Genomic DNA, 10,310 nt, shown 5'->3' with positions numbered 1-10,310 from the left:
GAGGCTGTGAACAAGCATTCCCGAACAAAATGGCTTAGGATTTTATTAATTTTTGTCACTGTCTCTTTTCCAGGATGAAGTAACTCAGGTAGAGTACATTCCATACCAGTGGTTAAGGTTAGATGACTTGTAATGTTGGAATATAATAAAGAAACAAACAAACAAAAAGATTCAGTATGTCTCTCCATATCTCACTGAAGTAAACTGTTTACTAGATATTTTGTATAAATGCTTAAAATTTGTATTAGCCTAAAAATAAATCTAATAAAAATAATATTAACTGAGTTTTGTTCCTATTGGGGTTTTTTTTAGGTGGTTTGGATGAGGATGAATTAAAAGCCTTTGATAAAAACTTGATGCCATATTTCCAGCCAACAGCAGTGAGACATATACCTCCTGAAATTTTCCAAGTAAGAGCTCAATACTGAAGAAGTAACCAATTTTCTATCATTTTTACTCTAGTATAAATAAACTGCAGCACGGATTTATAGTTTGGTTTTGGGTTTCAGCAAGAATTTTTCTGTGGTGTGTTAAGTGAGAGGCAGTCAAGGATCTGAAACATTCACTTCCAGCCATATCATCTGTATTTGTGATGCCTGTAAAATGTGCTAGACAAGCTTTATTTATTCTTCAGAATGTGCCCCAAGGCAAGAGCAAAGATCTGAGGCCAGAAAACAGGGAATGGACTCTCTTTCTTCCTACACTGTATTCGGATCTGTTTATTAACAGAGTTTTCTGCTCTGTTTATTAATATTTGCAAGATGCTATCAGAGCTACAGATTTTTCTGCTGACTGTGTAAGAGGTTTTTTTATTATCCTAAAATCTGGCAACTTTCTCCTAAGTTAGCTCTGAAAAACAGATTGTACAGGCAGATACAGATCGGAAAGGAATTACGTCTAATTTACAGCAGTTCTGAATGTGGACCAGAAATTAGAGCGTGGATCCTGAGATCACCGCCCCAGACTTTACTTGGCTTAGTGGCAGGATTAATATTCTGCCTAGGCTTGTCTCTTTCAGATGCTCGGGCAAGCAATGTGCTCATGGACAGATGAACCAAACAGATAGTTAACTGTGTCAGCTTCCGTAGAACAACAAAACTCCTGGAACACTAACTGCCCTGCACAGAACCGCTGACAGTTTAGATAAGCCTGAGACATCCTTAGTGAAACTGTTTCTTTGAAAAACAGGCAAAACTGAAGATCTACAGCCTCTTGTAGAATTTATTTCAAATAACATACAGTTTTGCATAGTAAGAATAGTGATGATTCTACCAAATGTGCCTAACAAGTAACACTGCACCTTCTCGCAAGAATTTTCTGTATTTGAAAGAGTCAGAGAAGATTTTGGTTTTATATAGGTTTTGTATAACTTCACTTTTTGGCTGTACACATTATTTAAATTTTGATTCATGACACATCACATTTTGTCATGGACTTTAATTGAGTTAAGAAGAGGCTTAATGAAAAATTTCTGGACCTGTAGACATTTACATGAGTTTACTCAGTTTAAAAGAGCACACCATTTGGTAGACCGTAAAAAATCGGGAAGGGTTTGATCCATTGTCTGACCTCCTTGGAAGGGGAATTTAGTCTTTCTGAAGTAGACCCTGGATGCAGAATTGTTGCAGCAAAGAGGGATTGTTGTGTGGGAGGGCTAAAATTCCTGTGACTGCAGAAAGTTAACTGGAATCAAAGCAATCAACATGCCCAATACATGCAGGCTTTACAAACTGGTTAATTGCTGTGTGATGTAAGATAATTACTGTAAGATCATGATTGCCATGTTTCATTTTTAAACACAAGTTTTAATATCACCAAACGTGGAAGGTTTTCAATCTAAAAGAGAAAATTGAATAATGAGATTAAAGCATGTTTCTTTTCATCTCATTGCTCTACTGCTAACTATAATCAAAGGTCAAACACAGGTTCAAGTGAGGTTGCTTGGGAGCAGATGTAAGAGGAAATAAATTAAAACACAAGAGGATATACAATGTCACCAGGCTTTGAACAAATCTGAAAAGAAATGGCTGGAAAATTAAACTCCAGCAATACACTGAAGAAGTGTCCAGTACAGTGTTGGCATAGAAAGCTTCTCAAGCAGTTAGATCCCAGCAGCGAAGAGAAAGGTGGAAGACAGATGAGTGGTTAGTGAAGTAAATGAATGTGGAGGATTTTTTTTAAGCTCTGTTGAGCTCTTTCACAGCAACACAATGTTGAATGCTAGTTGCCCTCAGTCCAAATGCAAGACAGTGCTGACTTCTGCTTCCTTACCTGCCTTATTTGATTGACAGCCTAAACCGATTTTTCTGGCTTGTATTCCTCCTAGGCGTTGTCTCCTGAACAAATAGCAAACCTGGGTCCTGAAAATGCTGCCGTGGTTACCAGGTCGCAGCGTGAGCATCTGACTGCATCGCAGCTCCAGAGCCTTCAGCTGGCACTGGACGGAGCCAGGACAAGCACCCCAGAGACACAAAATGATGCAAGCACTACCCAGGCGGTGCAAACCCCAGCTCCAAGTGGTGAGTAGAGCTGTTCCTCCTTCCGCTGAAAGTGGAAGGACACACACACCAGTGGGGTGTGCAGTCTCACAGCATCCTCCCAGATCAGACCTGTATCTTGAAGGGGAGTAACAGTGAATTTTCTAATCAACTTTTTAACTCATGCCTCAAATCACACACCTGACCGAGACAAACAGCAAGGATGTTGTTGGGTTTACCCACAGCATGAGGTGATGGAAGAAGATGTTAGATAGCACTAGCAGCATTACACTGTGCTAAGCACTAGCTTGTGAAAAATGTAGCCTGAAACAGTGAGCTTTTCCCTCTCTTTCTTTCCCTATTCTTTGCCTAAATTTAAGGCAGGGTTCTCCATCTCTGGACCTTCAGATCACAACTTTTATCTGCAGCAGAACCTTGTTTGCAGAGCTGCAAGTGCAAAAGGATGCAAGGGCTTTGGGATGGGTTAGCGTCTTTGTCCAGACTGTAGCACCCCTTGAACAGTTTCTCCTGCTGTTCCCATCCTGTTTGGAATTAAAGCCTATTAGAAGTTATGATTCAGTGGTTTAACATTTTACTTCTTCATTCTGCACTTTATCCTGCGCAAGTTACGCTGGCAAATGTGTTAATGGACACTTCACAGTAAGTGAGAGTGTGCCCATAGTCAAGCCAGTGCTGAGACCTTGGTCCTATCAGATAGTAAATATTGTTGCTTCCAGTGAGATATAAGCTGTTGAAGAGAGTAATGTTGAGGTGCTAAACTAAGAGTAAGGGGGGCTAGACTGCTCTGATGCCCTTGCTGGAATTAAAGCAGACCTTCCCGGAAGCACCTGAGCAGTGCTCTCGGCCTAGCTCCCTCACACGTGTGACCTGTTCCCTCTATAGATGTGCCAAAAGAGGAGCTTCCTGGGTAAAAATCACCTGAGTTCTTAAGCTCTTCATTCCCTGTTCCAATCTCTAGTGAGTACCACCCCGTGAAATGCTTCTCTTCAGAGCTAAGTTAAACTGCAAGTGACCGTTCTGACCTGTGTCATCTTTTGAGAAGCTGAACGTAATTAGGATTCAGCTGGTGGATTTTGCTGCACCTGTTGGGGGTGGTGTAGACAAAACTGTACTAGTCCTGAACTGTGCCATGATACCGAGACAAAATGCTTCCTGCTTTTCAGGTGCTCCTTGTCTGAGTGGCTTTAGCGTGTGTTTGTGTGCTGTGTTTATGCAGCACCTGCCTATTGGAATCCACGATTGTTAACCTTGAGGTAAGTTATATTTTCAGTAAGAGGTACTTTTATAACAGAAATGCAGTTCACCTGTGGCAGTGAACAACACAGGGTGGAGGGCTGTAGGACCCCCTTCCTGCTTTGAATACAGAAATTACAATTCTGAACAACTGTTCTGTATTACAGTTGTGGTTTGTTCCTCTTTTAGACTATCTTAGAATCTAACTAAGAGGAAAGCACTTTTATCTTATCTTTACTGCAAAGCCAACCTCACAAAGATTTATTTAAAATTGCACGTAACCCCAGTCCATTACTGCACTGTTATTTGGAACCTCTTGTTGGTACTAATCTGTGTTTTGCCTGTTCTAATCTATTGATAAGATTTATTCCACAACTGCTTTGATAATCTGCCATTCGCTGCTGCCATTCGCTTTCATTGGATTTTACCATTTTGACAGGCTAAAATTTAATGAGAGCGCAGTGGCCTTAAGGTATAAATTCCAATTAAGCAACTAAATGCTTAAGTGTTATACGTAGTTTTTAAGATTGCAAACAGAAGTATGTCAAAAGACTTAATATTTGCCTTTCCTTTTTGATTCTCAGCATCCTGGAGCTTACAGAGGAGAAACTAGAGATGAAGAGTTGCAGCTCAGCATGAATAGTAGAATCAAGATGCTCTGAGATGCCCGAGTGCAAAGTGGTTAATTTCTTAAAAGCAACACCTTCATCTGTCATCATGATGTGAAGTATCTCCTTTCCCTGCCTTTATCATTAACAAGTAATACAGGATCCCTCCAAATACTTCAGACAAATTTTAAAACTGGAGAAAATCACTGAAAGATATGCGTACGTGTTAAGGAGGAGCCCGAATGACCTAGGGACAGGTAGCAGGTGACTGTCACTTGGAGGTTGATGTATTGTACCCAGTGTTTTTTACGCGGGCTGATTGGGTGACACTGTTGTACCCATCTGTTGGGTTTTCTTCTTACGCTTTGAGTACATTTCTCCTGTGTGATGTGGTAGACACCATACTAGAAGCACTACTGCTGCAATAAAATGGCTTTGTCTCTGGGCTGCTGGTTTAAATCCTGCTCAGATAAGACGTAATGATGTGTTCTTACAATTTAAGTGCCTGTATGAAAGGTAGGTCCTCACGGCTGTGTGTATTCAACATCCAGCTGTTGACACAGAGGGCACTGGTGACACTGTTAGTATTTCATGAGATAAAATACACCATGGAAACCTGCCTATGTTCATCACAAGACAGTCCCTTCACTTCAGCCGCGGTTGAAGCGTACACCTGGGGACAGCAAGGGAAAACTGTTCACTGGGTCTACATACTGCCAGGACGGTCAGTGCAGTACTTTCCACAAGCTGCATAAAAACTAATTTCTCATAATTACAAAGCATGAATATTTCACGTGTTTTATCAACACATGGTTTACATGTCTTGTGTTTTTCATGCCACACCTCAGTATTTTAAACAATGGAAAAAGCAGGTGTATTAAAAATCCTCTGCCTGTGAACATAGATTGTGATGTCATTCAGCATGGTTTTGTGCTAAGAACGCATGGTACAGTTTTCCATTTTGCCATTGCAGAAGTCTTTATCTTTTCTAGACTTTAAAAGGCAGTGCATGGAATTAATGTTTCACTTTTTCATTTAGGGATGTGCTATAGTAAGTGCTTTTAAAATTTGTATTTGCATTTCTTCATGGCAAGCATTATATCCAGCTTCCCAGCACTGGAAGAAGAGGAATTTTGTGGCAGGTGGGGAAGCGCTAGGAGTGGGGCTGAGAGGGAGGAGGCTTGCTGCTTTTGCTGCTGCTGAGGGAAGGGTGAATGTTTGCTGCTGCTGCTGTTAGGAATAATAGCTCGCAGCACAGTCCCCTATATTCTGTAATTCCTGCAGCAGCAGGAGCCAACCTGATTTTCAGGGCTTTGTTATTGGCAAAGTAGGCCGTGAGAGCACGGCCGCTTTCCACCCCCTCCTCTTCCCTCTTCCCCTTTAGTAATCTGCTGCCCTAGGATCTGCCTTTGCCTATAACTAACCCTGGCAAGTGTGACATGATGTTACAGATAAAATGCAAAACTAAAGCCTGTAGTATTACGAACAAAGGACTACTGTTGGTGCAAACTGTGTTGCACTTTTTTCTCTAATGCTAGAGATAAGATTCCAGCTTTTCCTGCTGCCTTTCCTTTTCTGCATGAAAACAATAGATTGCAACATTTATTTAAATAGAAAAAAAATTGTTTTATTAATCCCAGCAAATACATGCAAATGGCCTAAGACAAAAAAATGCATCAGTGGGTCAAGTGCATTATAGAGATTTATCTGTTTTTTCACATTAAAAGTTCTGCCTCATTTAGATGCGAAAGTACTAAAAGGTGGTTTGATTTCTAGAAATCTCCTGACTTGAATTCTGTGTGCACTTCAGTGAAGAGGCAGGAGAATATTTTCGTAGTCAAGAAGACAGTCAGCATTTCCAGTTCAGCTGTTTAAGTCAGATACTGGACTTAGCTAGATCAAGCACTTGAAAAATCTATACGGACTGAAAATTATCTTCTTGTGTCAATGTACCTGGGAGTGATTCCATGTGCAATTATGTGAGTCAGAGTTTAGCTTTTAATTGGAGCAGGAGTGAGCTCTTTGTTTTGTGCCATCTGTGCTGTAATTTTTTCAAGCACAAGTGCTTTTAAATAGCTGAACTCCTTGATTATTTATTTATTTTATTAAATTAATAATCATGTTAATAACTTCGGCATTGCATTGACTTTTGGTCAAAGACGTACCTGCTTCCCACAAGAGCAGTGTAGGAAGGGTAAATGCAGAGCACCCACTTCATGTCGTACTTACTTCACGGTGAGTTTACAAATCCTGTTTGGCTGGGGAGATGGTGTGAGCATCTTGGACAGCGAGCACTGTAGAAAAGCTGTTTTGCTTTTGTCAGGGTACTGGTGGAAAACCCCTTTCTTCACAAAACTGTGATTCATGAGATACCTCCCTCAAAACGGTTGAAACTGAATTTCTGTGGGAAGAATAGGCGGAAAAGAGAGAATGGTGTTGAGAGCACTAGTCTGCATGGTGTGTAACCCATGTGTGTAGTCACCGTCCAGCCACGACTGGGCACACTTCCAGTGCTGAGAGGACACTGAACCGTGGACACTTTCCTTTTTACTCCTGTGGAACAATCCACAGAACCCCTTAAAGCAGGCAGCCACGCCACAGGCTGCTGCTAGTCGTACGGACCTGCCAGCTGTGCATAGCTATGTTACATACGCAATGCATGCGATCGCTCGCACTGAGTTGCATTCGTGGGACAAACGTCTCACAGTCCCGCTCTTTTCACACCGCCACGATTTTGGGGAAGCGTATTCCACAGAGAATTCTCGTATAAAGATTTCTTTGAACCTTGCTATTGTAGACATGAGTCACATTTGTTTAAACTAAGCTTAATTTTTCCTATATCCTTTTACTTCTAACACTTATATTTGAGAATAAAAAAATGCAATTAATGCATATATCTGCTGTTGAATATATATCATGACAATCATTTTCTTACCTGCATATGGTGAGAACTGCAGCTCTCCTCTCCACTTGTGACTGCTCTGATGGTTGCTAGGCACTGCCATACATACTGCAGGGTATACATCCGACTGTTGACAGCCTGACATAGCTCCGGTGTACACCTAGAACCGTGTGACGGGTGGCAGCGTCCAGCGGGGTGGACAAGGAGGTATGACATTCAGTTCATTCCATTGGATGTAGGATTCTTAAGGGGTTAACTGATGGGAAGAAATACTTTATTGACTTATTATTTCAGTGCCTGACACCTTTACATTCAGAATCGTGTTTAGAGAAGAGAAGGGGGCTACTGTTCTGGATCACCGATAGAGACGATATCCCCACCACCTGGTTCAGAGGAGGTGCCACATTCATGGTAGTTTTCAACCGCTGAAGGTAAGAAAACCACTACCCATCCACAGCGTCTGAAAACTGCCCCTGTTAAAGGGCACTATGGCTGGTGTCAAACGTGGAATGTTTGTCATCTCAGTCGGTCCCATCAGAGCAAACCAATTCCTGAAGGCTCTAAAGATATCGCTTAAAAAGCCCAGAATGGGATCCTTCTTTCAGTAGCCCTTTATGCCTGTATATAATCTGCTCAGATATTCCAGCGGCAATTACGTACTGCATTGTGGCAGATTCAGCTCATCGCTTGGCTGCTGCACCCTCTGAGGATCTGTTAGCATCTCAGGATCTCAGGCTTTGTTTTCCCATCACACAAACTGCAGCCCAACCATATTGGACTGGGACCTAGTCAGAGCCCCGTTATCTGCCCACGCTGGAGCCGATGTGCTCCCAGCTGTGCCAGCCAAACGCACTGGGGTTACGGGACAGGGCTGACTGCACAAATGACACTCACAAATAAGCAAGGACTTGAATAGTTGCCTGGAATGTGTCACTCGAGCAGGTAATCCCGTGGCCGTGGCGCACTTGCTGGTACTCCAGCTCTTACTGTGTCGTGGTTAGACACCATGTGCTGCTTCTGAGTGTGCACACAGCCGATTACCAGTCGAGGAAGGGTAACTCGTTAAACTGCAGTACCTCACTCCCTTGTGATAGGCTGTCTTCCTTAAACAGAAATAGAAATTGAATTTCAAATAATATCTTCTTTTTTCCTTTCCTTTCTCAAAAGGCTGATATTGTAGGCTGATAGACCACTTTAAGCAGTGTGGTCTTCTTGTATCAGTGAAAATATTTTTGATAAGTGTGTTGTTTGGTGTTTTTTTAAAAGATGGGCGTAGGGAAGACTAAGAACCTTCTTTTACTCCCTTACAGTCCTGATTAGTAAAATATTCTTTCCCGTGTTATATGATGTGGGACAGACTTGTGAACCGCTTGTTCCACTGCTGCTGACGTGAGGCATCTGACTTGCCTTTCCAGTAAGGCAGGAGGGAGGCTGGGTAGGAGAAACAGATCCGCGAAGAATAAATGCCAACACCACTTTTATTGGTACCCCAGAACATCTGAAAAAGCTCCTCAGAAATGGTATCGAATTTTGTGCATTCTTATAGAGCAGCCTTTTAAAAGTGCAGACAAATGACAGACTTTTCAGAGAATAAATCTGTGCCTGATCCATTATCGACTGCCTTTCTGCACCTACCAACTCAGTCCCTCAACAGAGAAATTCGTGGGACTAGCTCCTGCACCCCACCTGACCTTGTCTGCTATCAGGACCTGTAGCAGTTTTGTACCATAGGATATTTTTATCAAAATTCACATCTGGTTCTTTAATCATACCCAGAAATAGATAGTCAGGCAATGTATTACATTTTTTTCTGCAGTGAGTAGCAAGCAGTCAGCATCCATCTGTCTCTTTCTGCCCCTTCCTGCTCAGCATCAGTTTGCTTTCCCAATCCAGATTAACGAGGGGATTTTCTTGCCCTCCTGATGCAGGGACACAAGGCATGTTCAGAGCTTACAATCCAAGCAACTATACACTAGAATGTTAAATGGAGGAATTGCGATTGCAGACTCTTGCTCTGCTGGCAACAGTGTAACATTTATCTTCTAATGGTTTAGCTGGTGTTAATTTGCTTTACCAATCTTTAACAGAGTAGTATCACTGATCTTCTCTTTGGGGGAAAGGAGGAGAGAGGCCAGGATTAAATTCCTAGAGGAGAAATACTCAAACAGTGGAAAATACTAATCAGTAACAAACACAGCAGGGTAATATTTTCTGGAACTCCCCTACCCAATACTTTTTAACCATTGTATAGAAAAGAACCGTATTGATTTATCAAAGAAAAGCCATTGCTATAGCTAAAATCAAGTGCTGGTTTGGTGCAGAAGCTAAAGCTGCTGTAGGTCATCTTTTACTGGGGCCTGACATGTTTCAATATTTAATCAGGTGTCAGAAAACAACTTAGATCACAAAAAAGTTCTGGATATATCCTGCGCGAACTGAGAAAAGGGTTGAGAGAAAAGGGATGTCAGCTCTCTGCCTTTAATGTACCTGTTCAGATAGATCCCAGATATGCACGTGACAGGGTTTTTATTAGCTACCTTTATTTCTGTATTCATGCTTTTAGAAGTGTCTACATCTAACGAATTAAATGTACATAATTCAATCAAGCCGGGGGCAAACAGCTAACCCAGCTTCTTCAGCCAGTGCTCCAGGACCCAAAGTGTGCTTCCAGACCTCGCTGTTACGCTGGTACGCAGCGAGGGAAGCGCCTCAGCACTGCACCGCACGGGGTGTCCTTGGGAGGGGCACTTTCTCTCCCACTGTAGCAGTCTGCACCGTGGACCCGGGCAAACCCGGACCTCTGCCACACGCGGTCATCTTCAGCACAACTTCTCCAAGTACTGGATTTGGGTTCCTAACGTGTGTCCTCAAGGACAACTTACTGGGTACATCAAACATTAACAGATGCCGAAAGTTAGACTAACTATTAGCCGAGTTCAAATTTATTCAGCTTCTCAGATGTAACATACAACCTCTCCGGGCATTCTACCATGGAGCTCATGAAGGCGCTGTACTCCTGTCCTTGTAAACACGGTGATTTAAGAGGACAGGCTTTGATTCCTAATCTTT

The 10,310-nt window shown here is 42.2% G+C and overlaps 1 protein-coding gene across 1 annotated transcript in view; it reads left to right on the top strand.

Annotated features, from left to right (window-relative positions):
* OTOA (otoancorin) overlaps window positions 1-3,744 on the top strand; it is a 35,194-nt gene extending 31,450 nt beyond the window's left edge. The window contains exons 26-28 of the mRNA XM_010137566.1: window positions 313-410; window positions 2,327-2,519; window positions 3,662-3,744. Of these exons, the coding sequence (XP_010135868.1) occupies window positions 313-410; window positions 2,327-2,519; window positions 3,662-3,744 (374 nt within the window). The remainder of the gene's footprint in view (window positions 1-312; window positions 411-2,326; window positions 2,520-3,661) is intronic.
* The last annotated feature ends 6,566 nt before the right edge of the window (window positions 3,745-10,310 follow it).

Source organism: Buceros rhinoceros, unplaced genomic scaffold (assembly GCF_000710305.1).
Source record: "Buceros rhinoceros silvestris isolate BGI_N320 unplaced genomic scaffold, ASM71030v1 scaffold12066, whole genome shotgun sequence".
Taxonomy (NCBI): domain Eukaryota; kingdom Metazoa; phylum Chordata; class Aves; order Bucerotiformes; family Bucerotidae; genus Buceros; species Buceros rhinoceros.
This window is presented reverse-complemented; position numbering and strand designations above follow the sequence as displayed.